Below are 27,183 nucleotides of genomic sequence, written 5' to 3' on the forward strand. Positions count from 1 at the left end.
GTTTTAACCCTTCAAAGCATGGTGTTTTCCAGTCAAAGACATGGAAAGGAGAATACCCACACATTATCATGTATAAATATACACATGTAAGGTACGCTGCCTGTTATGTGTGTTCGCCATTTCCAAAAGGTTAAAAATTCCCTAAAAAGAACATTCCCAGATAGATGCAAGATCTACCAGTGCTCCAGATGCAAGCTGCCAGACCTGACCTAACTGGCTTCTGACATCAGGTGGAAGAGGCAGGTGAACAGCCTGCACAAATTCACACCGAGTTACTCAATAACGGTGAAAATTGTAGCTCTGCTCTGATCGATGACTTGCAAGGCAACAAAAGGAGATTACAGTGAAGCATTTCAAATGACAGAGAATAAGTCAATACTTCACCTATAAACATATATGACCCAAAAAACTGGCCAGCTGTTCACTGGTATAAGTATTCTATACCGGCTGTTAATTACTAAGTCTGATAATACACATAATGAGAATAATTGTTTTCTTTAAAAAGTACTTACAAACATTAGATAGTGTTTAAGAAAGAATGCCTGTATAGTGTTGTATAATACAATATTCTATTAATCAAGCTAGTAAGTAAGTGTCAAGGGCTGAGGGCATCAAATATATACAGTTTTAAAAAACCAATCCTTCTAGACAGGCAACCAGACACTGACATAATAGCTTCCCTCAAGCTTATTCACAGCCAGGCAATTTCACTTAAAATAACTTTTACATAAGCCAATAAAAATAACACCGTAAAGCTCCATGCCCACTAATTCTTGATCATGCTGCAAATTAAAGTAAAAATTTTTTTTTAAGAAGCTCATAAATCATTCACAAAGTATAAAGCACTTTCACCATAACAGGCCCGTTAGATTAAATTTACTTACAACAGAGAACATACAGACATCACATCTTCTACCATCCTAAGACAAATAAGACAAAGAAAAAAGAGACAGACAGAAGGAACTGACAAAAAGGATAAATCTGGAGACATTCTGTTAATGTGTTAAGAGCAAAATCATCATACATTTTTGATATCTTAGGAAGTCTGCACAATCTTAAAACATTTTTAATGAGAAGGGGGAGAGAAGAGAGGTGATAATTCCTAAACCAGTTTATGTTCTTAAATTCAATATAATTTTCTGACATGTTTTCATCTTATAAAAACCATTTTTTCATAGCAGAGGCCTACCAGTTTAATTACTGTCAATGCTTTACCCATTCTTGCCTTTCCTGAGGTAGCCATCTGCCTTCTTTTCGAGACAGAGCACTAGTTAATACACAGTATATAAAAAAAATGTTCCCAAGGAAATTAGTAGCAATTAAGTTTAAAGAAACAGGAGAACACTAGGTTCTTTTACGACTACTGATCTATCAGTAAAAGGTAGTAGAAACAGCTCCTAGTCTGTGTATTTCAAATTACTTCCACACTCTAAGAAAGAAAGAAGGAAATTTCTTTAAGTTTTTGTATTTTTGGCTCTTAATGAAGTCACAGTTCAAAGTGAATGCTCTGGAAACTGGGACAGTTCTATTTGAATAACCAGGGCTATAAAAAGTCTTTGTCCGTTTCCATGCTTGTCAGCTTTAATGCCATATTTTTAAGCAGGATGATCTTGAAAGCTGGCACCTTCCATATCTAAACACAGTCTTTTCAAATGGTCTGGATGCTTCCCAATCATCAATACAGGGAAGAGTTGAGGTTCAGATCTAATCGGGCCACCCATTTTTCGGTCATAATTAGCGAGCATTGAGGGAGCAGCTGCTGCTCTTTGTTCAGTATCATCTCAGCGAAATGATCTGTCTCAGAACCACAGTTAAATATTTAGAGACATGACTGGAATGCAGTTTGAGTTGAGCTGAAATCCATTCCCAAGTCTGTTCTTTTAATAGAGTGGCGAGTGAGTGTTTAGAATGTTTACACTTTTATTCCAGGATGATAACTCATGTGTAGTGCCACTAATGTGTGCTGTAGAATCAAGCACACTGTAGTGTTAGTGATGCTTAAGCTAGTGACTCACTCCTAAGCATCCTACAGGTCTAGCCTGGAAATCACCATGCTCCCCTCAATAAACAATACATTTTCAAAGCAGTCTGCAGGGATTTCTCCCTGCAACTCTCAATGTTAACAAAGACTCTTGGTGTTGAAAAACTAACCTTTAAACTAGTTTTTAAAAATAAATAAATACAATACAAATAAACAGTATCAGTTTAAACTGAGCCAAGCGGTTCCTGAAATAAATCACCATTTAAGGTCCTTCACTTTAATAGCTTGCTTTCTTCTTCTAGGAGCTCCCCTGAAGTATTTGTGACTGGGCTCCCCAAATGGTGGTTCTCCTGCAGTGGATTCCATTGCGCAATCTCATGTCATGGACTCTTATGTGGGGAGAGGACAGACTGAGGCACAGACACAGTGTTGCCCATTTCACCCCCCAACAAGCCCTGCAGTAAATCCCCTACAAGAATATTATAGCTGTAGGCTGCACTCTCATTAACATGCAGCTCTTGCACACTGGGGACAACCACTTACATGGATCCCAGAGGCTGCTATGGGCAGGTGACAAAGGCAGCTATATTGCCTGGAACCAGGGAAGAGTAACAGAGGGAAGAGCCAGGGAAGAGTAACAGATCAGCCTTGTACATCCCGCAGACCTGAGATATTTGGGAGTGGGTAAACACCAGTGAAAGATTACAGAGAAAATTCTGGGGAAGGAATTTCATGGAGTGCCTCACTAGCTTCTAAAGTTTTTCCAGGCGACGGGGCAATCTGGATCAGTGTGTCCCATCACAAACCTCTGTTCTCAATGATTAAATAATGCAAGGCTTGTCCTGCAATTTACAATGCATGGGCTTCCACACCGACTTAAGTGGACCTCCATATAGGCACAGGGACCTCTTCCTTGTAATAAATTGCTGGACTAAGGCCTTGAATATTAAAATCCCCTCTAGAATGAAATTCAAATCTCACACACACAGATGCACTTTTTAGTCTTGTTATTTTTGTTCAAACTTGAATGTTATTCTTGGGGAATTCTTTAGGTTTTAGGAATACTGCGGAAAATATCCTCTCTCAGTAGACAGTTTTTAAATTTCTCTGGCACCTACTCTGAACTCCAGGCATTTCCCAAAATTTAAAACACATCAGAAAATCTGGCATCTCCCTCAAAAAAACTGAAGTCACTCTGCCCAACCGTATCATAGCTTATAACATCCATTCAAGTAATTCAAAAATGGCTTCTACTTCAAAACGCAAAACATCCCCAACCACATACAAATCTGGCAAATGGCTGGAGTTAGAAGCCCAACTCATGCCAGGAAATAAAAAAGCATAATTGGACATTCTCCATCCTTCATTTCATAGCATTATGGAGTTTACTTTTTTGTTTTACAATGTTTGCCCTTTCTTTAGCTCTTTGGTCTTTTGTTAGTTTTAGTGACAAACTTAAATCTTAAGATGTAGTATGTTATCTTTAATTAGCAGACTCTACTAAAGTTATAAAGGGACTTTCAGAGAGACCTTATTAGATATGTTCTCTGTTTATCATCTGAAATGTAAAATCCTGTGAATAAAATCTGTGGTAATTAATTCAAAGAAAACGATGTCTGAGGGGATAAGATAGCAGAAGTGCGCATCAGCAAGTTAACTAAGTGGGAATCAGTACCACTGGATACCGAGTTTTATTAACCAACCAACCAAATGTAGCAGCTGGAACCATTTCTCCCACACCTTGGCCTATGAACATAGAAATAGGAGATAAACCAAGGGATTTTTGATCATCTTGTCAATCCTGAAACTACTTTTATAGAAAAATGTTTTCAAAGGTTATAGCCTCACATTAAAAAAATATGAAAAAACCCCAGGAATTCAAACTAGTAAAAATAAGACAGTTTTCCGCTTCTCATACATATACATAAAAAAAACCACTGGATGAAAACATGGCCCTACTGAAGTCAATGTGAGTTCTTCCACTGATTTCATTCACTATATCCCACAAACCCTAACTCACACAAGTACTCTTCCTTCATGTGAGCAGTCCCATTAGCTTCAATAGGGGTTTGTGTGTGTAAGGACTACTCGCACAAGTAAGGGTTCACAGGCTCGGCCTTGCATTAGCAATAGACCAGGGAATTATTTTTTCCCATTGCTGAACTCACTGCACAACGAGTAAGCTAACACTGAAAATGTGGCACAAAAATTGCTAAAGGCCCAATCCTAGTCCCATTGAAGTCAATGGGCATTCAGGCACTGATGTCAGTGGGAGTAGGACTGGCCCCTTAAATGTCCAACATCCAATTATTAATCCAGTGACACGGTCTGGGTTAGTTTCTCTGGGTTTTCACTACAAGTTATTTGGTGCTGGGAGCAACATGGCATTGATATGTACAGGAAAGCCTCTGCCTACCATGGTAAGCCATAAACATAAATCCGGTTGTCTAGTAATGCATTTGTCAGCACGTTTCTAACCTTACTGACCCCCCTGAATTATAAAACTATAGTAATTATTGTGGGGTGCAAGGAGGAGCACTTCATAATCCAGAAACACCTCTACACTTTAACTTACGTTTTTAGTGGCGTCTTCTTCTTTTTTGCAGGTTTATTTAGGTTGTCTCCTTCAGTTCCATTTGTTTCACTGCCATTGGCTGGTATCTCAAAGGATGCTGGAGCTTTAGAAGGTGAGCTGGTGATCTTCGAAGACAGCCTGAAAGTGTCAATTGAGTCCTCGCACGTGTCTGGATCAAAACTGTATGTTTGTTGAGGCAATTTGGGAGATTCTTGCATTTTTGTAGTGGAAGAGAAGGGGTTAAAGTTGGGATCATCCCACTTGTCAATATCAAAAGTATAAGAGCCTTTTGAAATTGGGATATCATTTGGATCAGTGAGGGACTTGGTTGGTGTGGTGGGAGCATTGTCAAGCTTTTCCACTGTCTTTTTAGTCTTTGGTCTCCTTAGTGGCATTTTGGCACCAGATTTTTTACCTGCTTTTTTGGGTGGAGGAGTGCTTTCTTGCTGGTCCTCTCTGCTGCCCTTTTCCTCAGAATAATCAAACTCTAGTCTCACAGCTAGACCTCTGACTGGAGGATCCTCTTGTCCTCCAGTGTCAGATGGAGTCACCTCCACGGCCTCTGGTGCCGTTGTAAGAGGTTGGGTTTTTTTACTGGCAGGTGGAGAGGTTTGCACTTTGCTTCCTCCAGTACTAAATGTACTAATCTCTTCAAAATTCTCTTGATCAAAGGGATAGGAAGCTTCAGGCACAGCAGGGACCTCCTGTTTCTCGGTAAAGATTTGAGAAGGTTCGGTGCATTCAGGTTTAATTGATTCAATCTTTACCTCAGACACCAGTTTTTCTTCACTTGGGACAGAAGCTTGTTGGCTTATGTCAGATGTTTCTTGTTGTGTTTCTTTCACTGGTGGAGAGTCTGCAGATTTTTTTGCAGATTGCTTCTTCTTTAAGGAAGGTGGCCTAGGTTTCTTTGTTCGCTTAAGGGTACTAGAAGCACTACTTGAACCAGTATTGAACACATCTGCCGCTGGAATTACTGTTTCATTATTGCCAACATAGGAAACACCATCAAAATCACTGGCTTGCAAACTAAGAGACCGAGACAAAGTAGATTTGGAAATTGGGACAGAATCTGTGGATTTTCTTCGAACATTCACTTTAGGGTCATGATTCTTAGCTTCTGGAGTGCTAGGTTCTAAGGTATGGAAAGAATCTACCAACTCAATGTTATCAAAGTCTAAGTTGTAAGTCCCGCTGCTGGCTATAGGCTTATCCTCATCAAAGACAGTAGAAAATGAATGGGAGGGAGCACGGAATGGGCTTTCTTCAATTGATTCACTATGTGATGCATCAATTATGGACACAGTATCAGAACAAAATCCTATGGGAACAAACAGAAAAGTCAGTGAATGAAACACATCAGTCATTAAACCCAAAATGCTTTTCTGTTTAAGTGTTTTATTACTTTTTATCTAACAAATATACCAAAAATGGAACAAAACAAAAAAATACAACTGAGACAAATGGACTAAATCATAAGTGAAAGAATATATGTATACTGGGCATATTTAACTCATGGTATAAATGCAAAAGAACATTTGAACAGCTCTTTTTTCCCTCTTGTAGTGTGGTGACAATAAATTATATACACTTGTAAAGGTTTACATGGAGTAAAATACTCTAAATACTGGGTGATCTGACCATCAAATACTGGTTCATCCACACTTCCGCTTAGGATAATGGTTTAATACCTCACATTTACAGAACTGTATCAAAACATACTCTCTTTATAGTTGCTGGTACTGCAGTCCTCTAATTTGACTGAAACTTCAGTGACTTGCATATTTTTCTCCTAGTTTAATGTCCCCACATTCCATCTTGACCATCCTTCCAGTGCAAGAGAAGACTGGGTGTGGCTTTCTTTCCAAGGTTTATCAACACTACTCTTGTTTTGGCCAGAGTGGGTGGGGGCAGGGGAAGAGGGGGGAGTAGGAGAGTCAAAATTCAGATTTGAGTTGATAACTCCATTTTTATATCTTTACATATGAGATACTGAGAATTTCAATTTAAAAAAAATCAAAATAAAATAGGAAAGCAGGCAAAGAGAAAGCAGACTGTAGAAACATTTCTGAAATTAAACTTTTCTAGAGACAAGATTGGAAACTGTCTCACTTTACTATATTTTTTATTATTAGTGGGGGAAAAAAAACCTATTTGTTAAAGTTCTGCAACCAGAATTCTCCCTCTAATAATTAGAGAATATAGATCTGTTCATGACAAGGTCTTCCAAAGAGATTAACAGAAGCCCATGACTTGGGACATTTAAAACTAAACTGTTAAAGCAGAAGCAAATATATTTTAGGATGCAGGCAGAGAAGGAAATGGATTAACTGACCTTGTGACAGAGATGGTAGTTTCCTGCCATATCTTGGAAAATCTTACTGAATCAAGTTAAAGTATCTTAGCTTCTCATTGTATTAAAATGGAAATGCGTTATTGTGGGATTGTATGTAACTTGTTTAGGAGACCTGCCTAATATAAATCTTGGGAAGTGTTATGTGCTTAGGCGTGCTTTTTTAAACAATGGACTAAGACAAGAATGAACTGTTAATTGAGTAGACTTCCTAGGAAATATTTGGGAAGAGAGCAATACAAATGACCCACCTCCAGATCCATCCTTTTGAAGCTATGCCTTGAGCAGAACCCATTGTCTGGTTGATTACCTATTCACAGCCTCTTCAAAGACCCGAACTCGACAAAGGGGTGACTCTCAGATGCATGGGAGGGGTTTAAGGGACTGACTGTTCATCAGCCAGCATCATTATATCATTATTGTAGTCGGGGGAGGGGGAGGTCTCTGGTAAGCTTATTAGCATGCGTGTAGATTCTTTTATTGTTTTTATATGGTTTCTCTGTAATGCTTTCACCTTAAGAACAAATGTGCTTGCTTAGAAAGAGCTGTGCAGTAGCTTCATTGTGGCAATTACACTGTTTGCCATTTCTGAAGAGAAATGCAAAGCCGGCTTGTTTAGGCAGCATGACTTTGCTGGGGAATTCAGAGCTATCATAAGCCTCTTCCCAAATCTGGACCTTGGCGTCCAAAAATCTGGGTGCCTAGCATGAACCCCTCTAAACTCAATTTACCAGCTTAGATCTGATCTCGCTGCCACCACCCAAAATTTCCAGGGTTTTGGCCCCCTCTGGTCTTCCCATTACCTTCCCTGGAGGGACCCCAAGACTCAGAAACCCTGAGCCTACAACAAAGGGAATACACACTTCCTTCTCTCTCTCTCCACCAGACTTCCTCTCTGAGCTAACGTGGAGATTGATGCAACTTTACATCACAATACAAGAAGCATATCTCCTCTATTCCACAAAGAGACAAACCCCAAATACAGGAAACAGAAGAGATTCTATCTCTCCTCCCCTTAGCTTCTCCGCCCTGGGAACTAGGAGAGTTAAACACAGAGCGTAGTGTTGCCCCTCCCCCTTCTTTCCTTTCTCCTTAACCAGAGAAAAACTCAAACAGGTTTTAAAAAGAAAGCTTTATAAAAAAAGGAAAGAAAAAAGACAACATATTCTCTGTAACAAGATGAAATAAGGGCTATGCTTATAAGAAATATGAATAAACAGTCTGATTCAAAAGATATCCATTTTGAAACTTCCAGCAAGTTCCACACATGTAAATACCCAAAACAACATAAAAGCCTATATTTGTTTTCTACCTGTACTTACAAGTTGACACAGAAGATAAGAAGAAGAAAGAAGCTTCTCGATATGAAGAGACAAAAAGATCAGAGTCCAAAAATTTCCCCCCGAGACTTTTAAAAATCCAGTTTCCTGATTGGTCCTCTGGTCAGGTGTTTGATTCCCTTTGTTAACGCTTTACAGGTAAAAGAAACATTAACCCTTAGCTATCTATTTATGACAAGAGCATAGGCTGGAAGTGGTACAGCCTGGAAATATCCCAGTCAGGAGGGAGGGAAATGTGTGTCTCTGCCCAAGAGAGACTTCTGGGGAGCCAGAAGTCTAGAAGTGGGTGCCCTAGTTGTATCATGGAGGGAGATTACAGATTCAGTTGCCCTGAACTGTGACTAATCCATTAGATCTTTTTCCTTCTCTAATCTCATCCTGCTCTAATCTCAGTTATGTGGATTACAAAAAAATTCTTCAAATCCTGATCATCACATGCTGTCATCACAGTGGCAGAAGATAAACATCATGGTCTGGATTCTCTTCTATGCCAAGGTCTGCTTAATGTAGAGTCCTTGGGGTTGTGGCAGGGAACAGGATATGGCTCTTCAGTTCTGACTTCCACTGTGGTTTCAGAGCAGTCTCTAGAGTCTAGCTTACTCTAAATATAACCAGCTGTTTATGGTCCCTAAGAGACCATCCATGAGTTAAGAATTGGTGGAGCCCTTATGCTGAGCTGGGGGTGCTTGACACAGGATCCAGCTTCATTTTCCCCATCTCTCAGCAGGAGAAATTCTCAGATGGCTAGATTTCAGCCCCTCTGTGTCACCTGAGAAGTACAAAAGAGCTGGACAGCAAAAGAGATCCTGGGGTCATGTCATAACACCAGCTTAGCAATGCTTTCACTACATGGATGACTCTCAGATGGCTGGAGAGGGCTGGTATTCTGGGGGTGCAGCTAGCCATTTTCTCTCTGTACTATAGGGACAGGTCCCCAGAGCAGAGGCTCTTCTTGGCTGTCCCCTTGCAGACAGCCCACCCCTCCACACCACTCCAAAACCAGAATTCCTAGCCATAGCTTCACAGGAATTTGCATTATATCATAAAAATGTAATATACACACACCACCATACTGTATTGTGATGTTTGCATCTATCAAATTCTAACCTGCCATTTTGGGTGAAGTCCAACATAGTGGATTTCAGCAGGCTGATATTTAAAAATGTGTCCACGCCTATTTAGCAAGCAGATCCCCATTTGTCAGCTTGTGGAAATGCCTCTCATAAGAAGTTTAATTTTTGCCTACATCTAATCTGCTCAGAGTTAGAAAATTAAGACATCAGAATTTGTAAAGATGATCAGAAATAGTGCCAGTCTTATTGGTTTATAAGTTAGCTATAGATTCTGAAAATGGATATTTTGCCAGGGCTGTGTCATTAGTGGGATCCATGAGTCTTCTTTCATCTAAGGCCACGTCTACACTACGGGATAATATCGAATTAGCTAAAATCGGTTTTATAAAACTGATATTATAAATTCGATTTCATGCGGCCACACTAGGCACAGTAATTCGGCGTTGTGCGTCCATGCTCTGAGGCTAACGTCGATTTTAAAGGCAGTGGCTATGTGCGTAGCACCGTAGCTTTCCATATTCGCAGCTCCCCCGCCTTGGAATTCAGGGGGTTAATTCTTATTGTGTGGGGGGTCTGGGTAATGTCGTCAGCATTCCTTCTCCGGGAAAACATAGACTGACAATCCATTTCGTGCGTTTTTCCCTGGATTGCCCTGGCAGATCGCATAGCAACGGCAACCATGGAGCCCCGTTTCACTTTTTTTTTCCGGCACCGTATGTGTACTGGATGCGCGGACAGAGGCGATACTCGCTACACAGCCCATTTCACTGCTTTTGCAATTGACAGCAGAGGACGCGTTACCGTCGTTCTGTATGTTACTGCAGAGTACACTGGCATGAGGGATGATGGTTATTCTCCTCCTGTACTGTCCGCTGCTATCAGATGAGTGCCCCTGCTGAAAATTTTTGAAAGCAAAAATTGGGATGGAACCACTTGGACTAGTCATCTCTCCCTTTGTTTCTAAAAATAGCAGTCCGTCCGGCCTAGAATAAGAGGGCAAGTGTATTAGAGAAACCAGTGTATCAGAGAGCACAGCTACTCCTGTCAGTATTCACGGGGGGTGCCCCTCAACAAACCTCACCCGTGCTTCCGTCCCCCCCAACCTTCCTGGGCCTACCGTGGCAGGTCCCCCCCCCATTTGTTCTGAAAGTTAAAGAATGCTAGGAATAAGAAACAGCAGACTTGTAGAGATAAATGAGGGGAGGCAGCCTCCCGGGCTTATGGACAGTCAGGGCAAGTACGGAAATCTTTTCTTTATACAGGAAGGGCAGGGGCTGAAGCTCCCAGTTGCTATGATGAAGGATGCTTATTAGCCGTTCTGTCCTATCACGGGGGAGTAACCAGAATCATTCCCTCATAATGAGCAATTATCAGGCATGGGGTCTCCAGGATGGTGGAGGCAGTCCTACGCACCGCTCTCACCACCGGGAGGGAGAGGAGAGAGGGCGGATACTGCTCTTCAGTGCTGTAAGCATCGCATCTAACCAGCAGCATTCAGTACACATAGGTGACATTGAAAGTAGTCAAGGAATGATTTCTTTCCCTTGTCTTTCATGGGGGGGTGGGGGGGAACTTGAACTTTTCCTCTTGAACCACGGCCAGACACTATTGTGTTTGAACCTACAAGACATTGGAGACTCACCAAGAATGCAAATATTTTCAGAGACTGCGGGACTGTGCGGATAGCTGGATCCTCAGTACCCCCTCCTATCTCTCTCTGGGTGGAGTACAGAAATCGATTTAAAGAGCCCTTTATATCGATATAAAGGGCGTTGTAGTGTGGACGGGTACAGCGTTAAATCGATTTAATGCTCTTTAAATCGATTTAAACGCGTAGTGTAGACCAGGCCTAATACTGACTTAACTCTTCCCCAAATACCTTAATGATATGTACCATCCCTAAGAATCATTAATGAGTAACAAATGCATTATCATTTTCTCTTGAAACAGAAAAGGCAGTCCTTTAAATTCAGATTTCAGGTCCAAGTACTTTGCAGACCAAATTCATGGTTAACACACTTCTGATGACTGCATTGGTTTGGCCTTATTACCTTCCAATTCTTCTGCTCTGCTTGTGTTCAGTAAAGTTCTAGCTACAGGCAGAGACCACAGGGCATTCACAGTTGGTTTAAATACTAGAGCAAGGCATGTGGTCATCTGATTATAACTACTGGTTTAGGGAAAAAATCATTTTTTAAAAAGACATTTTATGGCTTATTTGCCAAGGTGTTTTAAAATATGTTGAAACAAAGACTAGTAGTAAAGTGGAAAGCTACAAAATAAGCACTCACAGTAACTGAATGGATATTTGCTGGTTACCATCCTTCCACTTGTATTAGAATCAAATCCATTTATTTACGAATAGTAACCAATAAAATAAGATTGTATTTGGATTTTTTCAAAGACAACACTGTAGTCTTTCAGGTTAAAAGCATTAAGGAGTTATAGAATAGTGCAGAATCTGGTAACATTCCTATTTCCTTTAAGTTTGTCTAGGTACTCATCCGTCCTCCATCACCATAACAAATTTAAGCAGTGTGCCTATACAATACATAATTCATCAGATATTACTGTGTTTGACTGTTCATTTTTTTTCAGTCATTAATAATGACAGAATGTTAAACAACAGTTTGTTACCTTTTTTCTTGTCTGAACCTGACTTACATTAATTATTTCCTTATACTACACAAGTCATTTCAAAACTGTGGCTAGCATAGAGTTGTCACTGTCATTTCATTGTGATAAAGATTCACTTATAGAGCTAGTTGGAAAATTTTACAACAGTTTTCTGTTGGAAAATGCGGCTGTGTCAAAATCGAGACAGAATCAAAATTCTGAAATCTTGAAATTCTCCATGAAATTACATTTCTTTTTCCTGCACAGTTCTACCCGTTAATACTTTGCGTTATGGTAGCACGGATGAAAGAGAAACACAAATAAATAATAGTAGTAAGAAAAGATTAAGTCCTTACTGTTACATTTTACTACTAGATCCTGTGGATAGAAAGCTTCAGAGGCAATTATGTATCAGCGTGAGGATTTTGCCAGGAATATTATTTACGAACATAAAGAGCTAGCAACTTTGAAGACAGCAGACGCTTTCTAAATCATCACCTTCAGATCAACCCCGACCTTTTCAGATTTTTTCACTGGAATTCTAGCTACACAATTCTATGTTTCTCTTTGAAAATTTAGTGAGTTATGTGAATTAAAAAACGGACAGTGTTTTTCTTTAAAATGAATGCTAATCAGGTGGCACTATTTTAAGAGTGCGTATTTTTTCTTCTTACTCCAAAAGGGTTGTGTTTGGATTCAGTCTTGCTGAATGTTTTTTAATTAGAGTTGCCGTTGCCAGCTGAGCTGGTGTTCACTTTTCACACTATGAGATCATTTTTTGACACTGATCACTCTACTGCTAAGGAGACACCAGAAGAGTCACAAAACTCTGGTATTAGTCTAATCTGAACACTTCACAAGGGAATGGCGTGGAAGATAGCTAAATGCAATTAATAATAATAAAATAAATGACTGAATAGCTCTAATATGTCAGCATAGTCCAAGATGTAGGTTAGTGTGAAATGAAAAGGGATTCCAACAAGGAGTCTTCAAAAATTGTGTTAATAATAATAAAAAATAACATAATATTAATAACAAAGGCCTTCATTATGGCAGGCATCAAAAGGAGTGAGGCCCCATTGTGCTGGGTATTGTACAAACGTATATAAAAAGATGATTTCTGCCCTGGAGGGCTTACAGTCTAAAAGACAGAAACAAATAATGGATTTGGGATGGGAATACATCATAAAGCAAATTAATATGGCAAGGAAAAAGCCTGAGTAGTTACATTATTTGCTTTTGTTGGTGGTTAATTTCTTTAAGGATTTAAGCTCTCCTGCAGCCAGCTATAGGTAAGAAAAGAACAAACTGTCTAAGAAAGCTGCAATGCTTTCCAACAGTTTGAAATAAAACAATGTTGAAATTCTGTTGACAGCTCCACATATAATGCAGAAGCTGATTCCTGCCTATTACGTTGTTTTCCACACCCCTTCCCTCCCGCCACACGCTCCTGATCGATTCCTTTACTTATTCCTGGAGTCTAGTGCTCTGCAGTGTACATTTTGTATTAGCACTGTCAATTTTTGTTATTATTTTCTGAATACATCCAAAATATGGGCTTGTGGTAGAAATTACTTGTTACGTTGCTGTGGGACTCCTGCTACATTACATCATCAATGTCTTTTGATGATAGAACTGCAGCAGAGGGAGACTTGAATTGTACTTCCTGTTGTGAGACAATGCAGTTTTATTACTACGAAGAGCTTTTTAGACCATGCTCTTTTGACATTAGAAGTGCATCAACAGAGCAGTGAATTTTGCCCTTTCACAAAGTGATCTAAGCAAAAGGGTAATACTATGCACAACATTTTATCACAAAGGCTCCAGTTTGTTCATTAAAGAACGCAGTACGAAATACACAGATTATGCAGTCATAAGAAAGTGAAATGCGCTCCTGTGCAGAGGGCCAGCACGAACTCTAATGTACCACTTAAATCCCACTTTTGGCCCTGTTCTGAGGACTTATGTGGTTAATAGGCTTTGTGCTGTCCCACTGTACAGGGGTGAAATTCACCTGCACGTTGTTATAAACTGTGCATAACAATAGATGGATGTTAGATACTAAGCTGTACTCAGTGGATAACTCATTACATAAACCACAAAAGTGCAGCTCAGGTGGCTTATGAATAGAGGTAGAGCCCAAGCAATTCCAGCCTTTTATTCACTATGATGCAGGGCCCAATCCTCCATTCCTTACTCAAACAAAAGTCTCTGACCTGAATGGGAGTTTTGCCTGAGGAAGGCACGAAGAATCGGATCCACTATGTCTAAGTCACATCTAAGGACATACAAAAAGTATGAAGAATTTATGTTGATGTAAACTAAAGAAGAACAGCAAATAATGGATTAGAGCAGCGGTTCACAATCAGGGGTTCATGGTTCCTTGGGGGCTGCTGTGAGACATTTTCAGGGGGTTCTCCAAATAGGGCTGGCGTTAGATTGGCTAGAGCTGTGGGACAGAAGCCTCAGGCTACCCCTGCCCTGCAGTTGAAGCCTAAAGCCCCCAGCTCCACAGGGCTAAAGCCCTAGGCCCATCATCCAGGGGGAAGAAGCCCCTAGACCAACCACTCCATGGGGCAGAGGTCCCAAGGCCCCCTGGACCAGCAGCTGAAGCCTGAAGCGCCCTCCACGAGGCCCTGGAGCTTTTATAGCATGGTGGGGGGGACTTGGAAAGAAAAAGGTTGAAAACCCCTATATTAGAGAACACTGTTCATTCCAGCTGTTAGAGACCACACAATGGCCCACTGCATAGGTTACTGAACCGGGGACTCATAAACCCTGGGTTCTGGTCCCTACTCTCCCACAGGCTGCTGTGTGCTCTTAGGCAAGTTGCTTCACCACTCTGTGCCTCAGTTTCCCCTCCCACCTTTTGTCTGCTTAAATTATAAGCTCTTTGGAGCATAGACTGTCTCTTCCGCATGTATGTAGTGTGCTTAGTACAATGGGAACCGACCTCCGCTAGAGACTCTAGCCACTAGTGTAATATGAAAAATAAATAATGAATGGATGACAGTAAATATGTATGCTGATTTTACACTTCTACGGATGCTCTTACGTGAGAGCATGACAACAGTGTTTAATGTTTGGCATTTTAATCTATAGTTTATTATCTGACAAATGGATGAGGATAGAAGGGTATTACAAAGAACTGAAATGTTTGCACGAATGGTAAAGGAATGTTATTTTCCTCCACTGATATCGGTAAGAATGAATTACTGCTTAATGTTCTGTAGTTAATTACAGAGAGAACTCAACCATCATTTATGCAGCATTTTATAAATCAATTAGGTGTTGATGACATTTTAAACAATGAAAATAAAGCTCCAGCGGTCTGCAATAACAAAAGCAGCTATCTTAATTTACTTATATTTGTAAATAATAATAATAATAATAATAATACATAAAAAAGACGTGAACTGTAACTGGCATGAAAATGGCATGAATTTTCTGTGCCACATAGAAGTGGGGGGCTTATTAGCATAAATACTTCTGTTATATTAGAGATGGATGGAAGAAGCAGTGTTCAAGTCCAGACTGAAGTTTGGAGTTGGGGTTCAAAAGAAATTCTGGGTAGAATTTGACCTTTGAGACACCTTCCTTCCTCTCCACTCTTTGCGCCCTGCGTGCGGGGCTTGGGGAAAAACTGCAGCCAGGAACCAGACAGGGATGCCAGCCTGTAGAACAGCTGCAGAAGCAGCCAAAGTAGAGACTTTTCAATGTTCAGATAACTTTCTGAACTTTTGACTGGACTTGTGCTGATTGGCTGTTTGCTCAAACTCTCCCTTACAGTCTCCTCCTTCTCGCCACACCTGCCCCATTATCCTGTTCTACCCTTGTCCTGTCCTCCTTATCTTTTTTCCCTTCCATGTCCCTGCTTCCTTCCCTTTTTTCCCCCATTTATCTGGTTGCCTTCAAACTAAAAACCATGGAATTAACATGACATTTGCTACCATCACTTTGCTGCTTGTGTGTTATACCCCTTCCCTGTCTCTTTGGGGCAGGGTCTGTGCTATTACTGTGTTTGTACAGTGTCTAGCACAATGAGGCCCTGTTCTTGGTTGCTCCTTAAGCACTATCATAATAAATAAATAATAATAATAATAATAATAAATCCCCTATTGTTCCAAAATGCTGTAAATCTCATAAAACCCAGGTAGTCTCATGAAGTTATTTGCCACTGTGGGCAGAAGTCTCATGAGAACAGCTAATCTTGCATCCAAACCAGGTCTCTGAGCAGTTAGGCAACATGGTGGTAATCACTTCTCTTGCACATCTTCCACCAGCCCAACCACATGTGAACAGGGGATACTCCAAATAGCCCACCCTGCTAGCTGCTTAAAAGGAGGATAAGCAGAACAGGAGACAAAGCCAAGCTGTTCCTGTACTGAGTAGGTGTCCTGCAGTCTGCCCATGCTCAGCCCAGCATCTGAAGAGCTGGTAGTGGGAAGGATCCTGGAACCCTGTTTTCTCATTCACAAGTCAGAGGAGACCCAATCTCCCACCCAGATCACATGGAGATCATGGAGACCTCCAGCAGTCAGAGGAGAACTGTGCACCTAAAGAAATGATATTTAGCCTTACGTTTTAACTACATTTTACTTTCATAACTTTTATTAAACTTACACCGGGAGTTAAATACATTAAAAACTCTCATCATGTCCCCTCAGCACTGGGGTCCAGCTGTTGTGCTAATCATATCATGAGGCATAATTACAATCATCTGCATATATTATTAATGTCAGGTCTATCTGGAATCATGTGTTCCAAACCTACCATTCTCCCCCACCCCCTCCAGAAGACAAAACTGCCTGGTCTCTAAGCTGAAACACAGATTTTATGTTATTTTCTCAGTTGCAGTTTGCCAGGCCCTGCAGGTACCCTTATTTCTCTTTTACTGAAATGGCACCAATGTGACCTTTGTTTCCCAGATTTATGCTACCAATTAGGAGCTGTACTTCAGCTCCACGAAAGCCCTGTATAAGGGACTGACTCTCTCTGTGTGTGCGTGAGTATAACCTATGAGGCAAGTTAACACTAAGATAACAGATTTTTAAAAGTGGCTTTTAAACATTTCACTGTTCACATTGAAATAAGTGTCCAATTAACCAAGTAACAGGGACACTAAGTGATGTCTGTCTCCCAACAGATTTTAAAAGGAAACATATGCTTTTGCATTTCCCGCTTACACCTGAATTGTTCTTGCAGCAAGCCATTGTGCTGAGTAAATGCATTTTACTAACTTTTAAAATGCTGTGTACTGCTCTGTTAGTTTGTTGTAACTTGTCAGTTGCAGGCAAGTTTGACCTACAAATGAAATACTGGCATCAAAATTGTATAGCTAGAATCAATAGCCTTTAACACAGTGCAGCTTACAATGGTTACAAATGGATATATTCAATCTCTCATCTTTTCTTAGTAGTATCCTAGATGAGGGAAAACGGAGGAAGGGGAGAAGAGAAACACATGGGCAGGAAAGTACATGTGCTATCAAGGATTCTGAGTAAATGTGAATCTATTGTAGTAATTAAAGACCACACTCTAAGCCTGCTTAGCATATCTGCTCCTTTACGCTTTCTGCACTTAAATTCCTTCTGCAATTAGAGAAATTACATTTGTTAAAACTGATAAAGAATAAGGAAAACTGGGAAAAGGAAGATCTGAGGATGAAAATGAAGAGGTACTAGCAGACACGGGATTTCTTCTTATGTCTTTTTAGTTTTTTGGCATCTGTATACTGGACATTTCTTCTGCTAATTATAATTACAGTCAAAACTCCCATAGTTTGAGAATTTTAAGTTCAGAAATTCTGAAGGAAGAGTAACTAGCTGGAGACACATCTGGAATTTATCTTTTGTCCAAAGACTCTCCTACCCCAACGAGATTGACAGACTTTACAGACTACTCACAACTTATCACTTTACCCATCTTCTGTGGTGGAAGCTGGCAGTTTTAGAACAGCACACAGCAACCCTATGCATCCATTCAGATAGAGAGAACCTTGTTCTAATGAAATACATGGGAATTTTGGATAGACAAAGTGAAAGTATTTTACTGGAATTTAACCAAGATATTGAGCTAACTGCTCGTCTCTTGCAAAAAGTGTGATGAGGCATTTAATGACCATAAATAGTCAGACTGCCTGTTTTGCAGCTCAGCTGAAAGTCACATTGAGCTCCTTGCTAATAGAAACAGCTTCTACTCTCACGTCTTCCATTACTTAACTCAGCAAACAAAGAAAATTAGGGTTTTCTAGACAGAATTTCTTCACATAAAATACAATGTTCATTTTTAAAGGAAATATCTGTTTCATTGTCGTGTTATGTACTAATTATATTCCTACTGCTCTATTGCTACACGGCTTCATAGAATTAGTCTTAACGTTCCTATTAACACATTCTGAACTTCTCAGAATATATCATCTGGTCACTTGCCATTTCAGGTGAAATGAGATCTGAAAATACTCTCCTATTAACTGAGATTATTAATGATACCTGATTATATAGCTATGTGTGTTTAGTCATCTGACTAGTTTCATACAGTTCTGAAAACATCAGGAACAAGAAAATTGATTTAATAGGAAAGAAATGCACCCAAGGGAGTTTTTCCTTGTTTTCACAAATCATATTATGGGCCTGATTCATCACTACTTATTCCATAACAGAGTGGAGAATCAGGCTTTATTTTTTAAACAAAGATGATGGTGCCAAAACATTATTAAAGTTCTATCAGGAGACGAATGCGTTGATTGATAATACAAAAAAAGACTGCTGATAGTATTTAATACGTTATTGTCATTATCAAACTATGATATATTATTTTTTTCAGTAGGAAGAGGGCACTACATATACTAACTAATCTTCCACCCATCCTTTTCTTAGTACCCTTTCTTTACTGGAATTAACACTGATGTCCCCTTACAGTCACATCTTCCTGAGTGATCCGGCCCACTCATTATATATATTCATTACCTGTGTCTTCCAAGGGCAGCTGTGGCCTTATTTCCTGTTCAACTGTGTCGACTGCTGCTGCTTCTACCACCACTACTTCCAGTGGTGGCTGCTGTAGTGCAGGTGGAGCCTTTACAGGAGTGGTGGATTCTGGTGTCTCAAATGCTTCTTCAGAGTCTGAACTCCTGAGGAAAATACAAAACAGGAGTTTCTTTAACAACCTGGGCTAGTGAGCAAAGTGAGCTTTCGTGCATGGAAAGGGCAAGTCAGACTTTGAAATGCAGGGTTTTCTGAGTGGAGGAAGCAAACCTCAGCAGTCAGGCTACCTCTGCATTTCTCAAAGGCAGACTATGACGGATTAATTTCACACGATTTCTAGAGCACGAATATCATGGTTGCAGGTCTTCTCTAAAGAAATCTTTATGCTACTTAAGATTTCTCTGTCCTAACGTGAACATGCACTCAAAAAGTAAATGCTTCCTGAGAAGCCTACTGTGCAGTGCAAAGGAGACTCCAGTATGAAAGCCAAAAACAATGGAACCTTTTTATGAATTTCTGGAACTTTTCTTGTCACAAGCATAGACAAACCAACACAGAAAGACAAAAAAGGAGCTTCTCAGGAGAATTTCAAAGCTGTTTATTAAAGGCTATGGCTCTAAAATAATCAAGCCTTATATTGCTGTGTGTGCTCTGACAAGCTAGAGAGCACACACTAGCATAACTGATGGATAAGTCTCAACAGCAAGCCTCTGGCCAGCCCAGCCTCTCGGAAATGTTACAATTCATCACAGCTGTATTTTTACATAGCATTTTTGGCAATGGCAAATGACCCCTGTGCGCTATTAGTAATATATGTCCACCACTGCATTATCACTTACACATAAAAAAAAAAATAGAAGGATCACAATGGGCGCAAGCATGTAAAAGAGGTGCACAATGGAGACAACCAAATGAAATGCAAGCTTGAAAGGAAACAACTATACGACAGGATGCACTAAGTTAGCCTAAAAATCAAATGAAGATCTACATTGCACAAGGACATAACATGTTGCTCTACAGGGAGAACCACTTTAGGAAACTGTCCTTCTAGAACTGAAAACTATGCACTTGATGTACTTTTAAACAAACAAAACAAACTATGGGTATGGCTACACTGGAGAGTTGCAGCGCTGGTGATGGGGTTACAGCGCTGCAACTTACTCTGTGTCCACACTTGCAAGGCACAGCCAGCGCTGCAACTCCCTGGCTGCAGCACTGGCTGTACATCTGGTCTGCTTGGGGTGTAACTAACGATTGCAGCGCTGGTGATGCAGTGCTGCTCGTCAAAGTGTGGCCACCAAAAGGCTTTTATTTGGCCTCCAGGGTATTAAGAGGTATCCCAGAATTCCTGTCCACAACAAACCGGAAGAATGGCTGAACTCCGAGCTCCCTGGAGCTACTTATCTAGAAAAAAAACAAACACAGCTGCTCTTTGCTCCAGCGAGCGAGCGAAGCGAGCGGAGGCAGGGGAATTGCTTTGGAATGTTCACAGGCTGTTTGCTTGACGGAGAGAGGGGAGAGGGGGGAGTCGCGTGTTGAGCAGCTGCTTATGTGGTCTGAAGGCTATTTAGGAGTGCATAATTTGCATTTAGTGAATAAGAGAGGGGTGGGGGAAGGGTCAAAACTTTTAAAATGATTGAAGGTAGGTGCTGGTGTATCTTCCAGTCCTTAGAACTTGCAAGGCAGGGAGCTGAGAACAGTGTCAGCTCCAAAAATCCACTCTCTCTGTCTCCCCCACGCTCCCTGTCACACTTCACCCCACCCGTTTTGAAAAGCACGTTGCAGCAGCCACCTGAACGCTGGGATAGCTGCCCACAATGCACCACTCCCAACAGCACTGCAAATGCTGCAAATGTGGCCACATTGCAGCACTGGTAGCTGTCAGTGTGGCCACACTGCAGCGCTTTCCCTACACAGCTGTACGAAGACAGCTGTAACTCCCAGCGTTGTACAGCTGTAAGTGTAGCCATACCCTATATTTTAACATTTTCAAAACAATTTTTGCGAGCCAAGAATACAATAACAGTATTGTCTTGTTAATTACTTAGCAAGCATTTCTGCTGGTCAGATGCAGCTTTTCCCCACTGGATCGAAATACAATGAATTGAATGGTGTGACAGTTTCCTGAAAGACAGGACTGACTTGCCTATTTCCAGTGATTCTCTGCATGGCTAGGAGACTGTAGTCTCCACTGCTTCTCACAGCTGTCCACATCCAGCGCGTCCACTGCATTGGGGACAAAATTTGCCATGAAGTGAAAGCCATTTCATCCGTGGAAGTACTCTACAAGCCGTCCTGATACAGTATGTAGAATCAAGGACTTCTCTGACTTCATTAAAGTTAAAAGAAAACTCTGTACTGCCAAGCAATAAATTCTGTTTGGGTTCTTAAGGCTTTTAGATTATCCGAAGCAGCTCCATGTCAGATAAAATGCAAGTGGTGGATTTGCATTCTATTACATTTGCTTAAATCTCTCAGCATGTAGCCTGTGTGGGCTATAGCAGAAAAGACCCTGTCATTGTTCCTGACAGCTCAAGTGATTAGATGGACTGGATTCTCTCCAGTTAGCTCTGAAGAATTCCAATGAGAACTCAGTCTTCCTAGTTATATTGTCACAGCTCACACATTTACTTGGACCCTACCATTAGCTCTGGAGCTAATGAATTACCACTACACTACACCGCTGCAGAGCACAAGGATTTCTGCTAAGCATTATTCTGTTTGTTTCTTCTGGCTAGGTCTATGGTGCATAAAGTTATCTCCTGCCTATGGAACTTCACAAAGGCTAAAGTGTCTGTCTATCAGTTACTACTACTGCATCAACTTCCCCAAATGCATTCTTTGCTTCAGAACTCAAACCATATTTGTTCAGCAGCCTACACAGCTGAGTGAGCTTACTGGGAGGTGCACTGTAGTTTTTTAAATTATATTTCTTCAAAGATGCAGCATCTCTCAAGCTCACAATATTTTAAGGTCAAGAACCATTGCAAACAAAGAACTTCTGTAAACAAAAAGAAAGCCTTACTTACAATGAGTATCTAGCTGAACAAACACAGTCCTTTCCCTTTTCCTGACAATTGCAGGAACTTTTAACCTCACTTTGTCCTTGAAACTATCTGGGGAAAGCAATTTGGTTACTGTTTGATGTTTTCCTAACAGAGAAAAATAAATTTATTTTAACTAAAAAATAAAATAAGAAAGTTACCATGTATATGAAAAGGACTGAAAAATAGCACAAATCAAAATGCTTTTTACATCGTTGATCATGTTTTATGCATAAAAGAAAGAATACATGTCCTTTCCTCCTTTTAAATATATGAATATAGTGTGATATTACATTGGTGCAAGTACTGTAGTCCTAAAACAGTAATAGCGGCATATATATGTAGAAAACAAGTATTATAAATATATATAATATGTAGCATGTGTATTGGGTATGTATATATAAAATGCTGTATTACATATAGTGTGAGGAAAATGTTTATTTTCACACCCTATTCAAACTGTAATTCATGTATAAAAACTGGCTCAATGACACATTCAAATTTCTATCATTATGTATGTGCACCTGCAAGGCTGCTGCTGTTTGTTTCTCTTTACAGCTTAACTTACTCTGCTTCTTTCTTGGGTGAAGGGCATACAACCCATGGCCACCTGCTGGAAGTACCCACAGGAAACTCCCTGAGTTCAAACCAAGCCTCTTGGATAAGAAAGAACGAGGCCCTATGTTTCTACCCTTTATGTCTACAAAGATATCATTACAAATGCGAACTCATGTTCTGCTGTCATCCTGAGTCTGCAGACAGGCAGCTCTAGTGCCTGTGTTGCAGCTCATAACCTTCCTAAGCAGCAGCAGAGTGAAAATGAGAAGACAGATTCTGGGCTCTTTCACTGCTGCTAATAGTCTCAAGCCAGTAAGCTACAATAAAACCAATAAGAATCTATCAACTTCATTCTGACGCATAGCTGGGAAATGGAGCTCAGAGGAAGATCCAAGAAACACAGTGATCTAGAGAAGAATCTAATACCAAAGAATACCCTGCCACGGCTAACAAGTTGTGGGAGAGGTAGAGCTGTGTGTGTACACACACACACACACACACACACACACACACACACACACACACTCTTTCTCTCCTTAACTAGGAGGTATGAGAAGTGGTTATGGAGAGAGGGAGAAATCTCCACTTCCTTCCAATAGCCAAAAAGATGCAGGGGTCTTTAAATTCTGATATAAATGATGGAGACCAAGATATGGTCCCCAAATGACCCCTTGATAGGAATCCTTGCCCTTTTCCCAGAACTGGATTTTGAAGACAGGATGGTTATTTCCTTCAGGTTGGGTCCCCCTAATTTTTCCTAGTGACCTCTAGCTAATAAGTTTAGTCATCTGGCCACTAGCTGCCTGGTAAATTTTTCAACCAGTATTTCATCTGCCAATACTTTTTTGCTTTTGATTAAGTAATATTAGTGCAATATTCATAAATGTCTTCGCTATCCTAAATACAGGAAAAACATAGTAAATAACTAGATAATGCTGCTGCAGTATTGGAGATATAAAAGATAGCACTGGGAAGTTTTTAAGGATGATCAGTGTCAGACAGCAATGTCAGTAGTTCCCAGGCCCCTGCTCTAACCATACTTCCTTTGGCAGTATTAATCCAGAAATGCTAACTGATACAGCAAATCAGTACAAAACAGCTAACATTTGAGAGATGTGATACAAATGAAGTTTCCTCTTGAAACAAAGAGTAAACAGCATCACTTTGCCAATATTATCTGTTCTAAATGGAATTAGGATGCTAGGAATATAATAATATCACAATGGAACCCAGGCTGAGTTATGAAATCTAAGTCTTTCACACATGAACAATCACCTGCACATTAAACTTTTGTTGTTTAGGGTAGAAGCAGATTCTTACATAACCAAATTCCTCTATTTAAAAAATATGAGCACATGCATATGTATAGAAGAGGTTACATTACCACCTTCCTCCCTTTGTGACCAGTTTGCTTTCTAAAGAGTAGAAGGAAAGACTAGTAAAGTTTTGGTAAGCAGGATTAGAGTTTCCTTTAGAATTTGTTTGCAAAACATATTGTTAGCATCTTCAGAGAAAAGAAGAAAGTGCATTCCTCCCTCCCCATCCCCTTTGAACGGACATAATGAAATATAAGGTACGATTATAAAGAATAATGTATTTAAACTGATTATTTTGATTGGTTTATTGAATGTTTTCTAGAAGTGGCAAGTAAGGTAACAAATATTGACCAAAGATTCCTGGAAGTCTGCTAGAGTATAACCTCAGAGTTAGAAACACCGTGGGAACGGAGGTTGTTTATAACTCTGAAATGTTAGTAAACTCTGAACAAAACATGGTTGTTCTTTCAATAGTTTACAACTGAACATTGACTTTACTACGCAGAATTAAAAAATGCTGCTTTTAACCATCTTAATTTAAATGAAGCAAGCACAGGAACAGTTTCCTGTTTTTTCAGTAGTTTACATTTAACACAGTACTGTACTGCATTTGCTTCTTGTTTTGGCTCTCTACTGCTGCTGGATTGCATACTTCCAGTTCCAAATGGGGTGTGTGGTTGACCAGTCAGTTCATAACTCTGGTGTTCATAACTCTGAAGTTCTATTGTACTTTGTTTACAATGATCACTGGTTGAAGGGATTTTAAAAAACATGGCTAGTGATCAAAACTTACCAGACTTGTAAACTAGTCAGTAGGTAAATTTGTTTGATTAATGTGCTTAACATCAAAGGGAAAAAAGTATCTTTGACAATTAATTAAATGAAGAAAATGGTTAAGAGATATAAAAGTAGGTCTTTTCCATCTCTAACTTCTATGATTGTTTATTTCTGCACATACCTTCACAGCCAACAGAAGATGAAAATCAGTTGAATTAGAAAGATAAAGAAAAAAAGAAAATGCAGATGGCACAAGCTTGAATTGGAGTACAGAATGATTAGGTGTGTATATAAAAACTCCAGAGTGCAGAGAGGGTCTCGTTGGTAGCAGGGTATAATGAATGCAACTAGAAAGAGGGAGATGAAAGGATCTTTCTCCAAAGTTACTGTATAAACAGCAAAAGCAGTGTACATACAGCATTTTTGGACTACGGGGAGAGGCAGGAAATGCAAGAATAATACTGGATCAACACAATTCTGGCACGTACGAGAACACTTGTGAGCATTCAATGTTCCCACTCCAATTGGGAAACCTTGGGATTTTGCCCAGTTGTTACACAAATCTCAGAAGGAAATAATAAAGGAAATGCCTTGGAATGACTTCTGTTCCTCAGCTTTGTCCTCACAGAAACCACGTGCTCACTAGATACTTTTTACTCTACTAATGCAACTTCAGGGTATATATTAAAACAAATCCTCACTTACTGTATTCCAGTCTGAATAATAAATTCACTGACACTACAGCTGGACAGAATTCAGTAAGTGTGAATGGGATCTCTCCATTCTGATTTCTTCCCGCCCACGCCACGTCAGCCTATTAAAGTGCTGCAACCACTAAAGTGAAGTGATCCCAGTAGTCACTTTGAGACTAGACTCACTACAAAACCTGTTACAAAGCTGACAGGATTTCCTCAGCTTTACCTTACCTGTATTTATTTCATGCTCTTGTTATAATTATTACCCAGCAATAAGAAAACTGCAACTGTACATGCAGGCTTCATCTGGCAATAAAAAGAAAAATGGGTATCTTTTACTGAACCTACACTAGGCAAAAGACCAAGAAGTTAGCACAAGCTCTGTAACAGGTGGTTTAAATGAAGTACATCCTCCCAACATTGAGCACAATGGTCCAGATTTGGAACTAATGTACGTGAATGTGTATGGTGAGACTTTGGCAAACCAGTAAAGTGCTTGAAACCACTATGGCTTACTGTTAAAGGTGGCCTAGTCAGCAAGCTGTAAATTGGCCATTCAGCAATCTCAACTTGACCAAGGCAGGAGGGGAGAGGGTTTTGGGGTGCCACAGAAAGGGCAGCTTGACCCCGTGTCTTTCCTGATAAGAAGTGTGTTGAAGTTGCTGATGCATGCATTCTAAAAGAGTAGGATATGCCCCAGGAATGTCTATTGGGGTCTCAAGACTGCAAACTCTAGAAAGACCCACACTTGGTTAATCAATAATCAGAAGGAGCATCTTGCTTGATCATTGAAACTGCTTACTTAACAAGGTTTCTTTAAGGGACATGTCATTTTATTACTAATGTAGAAATAAGGGGGGGGGGTTTGAGGTAGAGGGACTCGTTTGGGGACTCTTTTGGACTCTCTTTGGACTCTCCCTCTGGATATATCTTGCGGTCCCCACGGGCATACGAAAGATTTGGCTACCGGAAGGCTGCCGCTGTGTCACTTGAAAGCCACACTCAGCTTTGGTAATTATCAAGGGTTGGGGGTGTTTTACTAATCTTGTTGCGGACGTGTGTAAGTGCTTAAGACTAAGTAAAGTGTAGCTTTAAGTGAAAGCACTCATGTGTTGTCCTGTTTGTTCCGGCCATCTATCGGTCCGATGGCTGTGTCTCCCCAGATTTACTTCCTGACACCTCCTCGCACAGAGTAAAAGTTACCAAGAACTTTGGGTTGAAAGAACCCCTGGTAACAAATGCAGCTTTATTAATCTCTGTGGAGGTTTCCTCCAATTTAATCAACTTTATATTTGTTTCTGTTCTTAGCATACAAAAGAAAATTCCTACACAGCTACTCAAAAGCCACGGAGCATTCTGCTGTGCTAGCTACTGTGGCACTGGTGGTGCATACTTGTGTGACATTTTTGAGGGAGAGGGTTCTGAAACTGTACCAGCAGCCAGGGCTCACTGGAATGAAGAAGTGCCCTTGCCATGCCCCCTCCTCTGGGATTGCTTCCTGCATTGGGGTCTGGGAATGGAGCTAAAGGAAATCCCCAAGTAGCCAGTTAAGCCTACTTTTGCTACTAGAGCTAGAGAGAGCAGCTGGAATAAGCACTAGCATCTATCCCTCTATATTTACGTTTGAATATTTTCTCCCTAACTTCAAAGTTCACTATTAAGGCAGGATTAGGCAAATCTGCTAAAAGATGAAAGCTGGTGTAGAATAAATGAAATCTCTGTCTTGTAAGGGATATGTAGAATTTGTGAGTCCAACCTGCGGTGTTACTATGTAAAGCCAATACCATCCAGAAAACACCAAACTGATCCTTATTGTTAGAATTCAAGCGAACTATATCTGCCATTTCTTTTTTCTTTATGTAGCAGTCT

At 40.3% G+C, this 27,183-nt stretch overlaps 1 protein-coding gene across 10 annotated transcripts in view; it reads right to left on the minus strand.

Moving 5' to 3' along the window:
• The window catches only part of TACC2 (transforming acidic coiled-coil containing protein 2), a 148,527-nt gene that overhangs the window by 46,246 nt on the left and 75,098 nt on the right, over positions 1–27,183 (minus strand). For 5 of the 10 annotated variants that reach the window (XM_075072499.1, XM_075072500.1, XM_032776696.2 and 2 more), the window contains 3 exons: positions 18,907–19,070; positions 4,557–5,877; positions 885–920 (listed from right to left, as the gene is read on the minus strand). In XM_075072499.1, the coding sequence (XP_074928600.1) occupies positions 885–920; positions 4,557–5,877; positions 18,907–19,070 (1,521 nt within the window). The remainder of the gene's footprint in view (positions 1–884; positions 921–4,556; positions 5,878–18,906; positions 19,071–27,183) is intronic. The other 5 variants (XM_032776699.2, XM_075072498.1, XM_032776698.2 and 2 more) reach the window with 1 other exon arrangement.

Source organism: Chelonoidis abingdonii, chromosome 15, assembly GCF_003597395.2.
Source record: "Chelonoidis abingdonii isolate Lonesome George chromosome 15, CheloAbing_2.0, whole genome shotgun sequence".
Lineage (NCBI taxonomy): Eukaryota > Metazoa > Chordata > Testudines > Testudinidae > Chelonoidis > Chelonoidis abingdonii.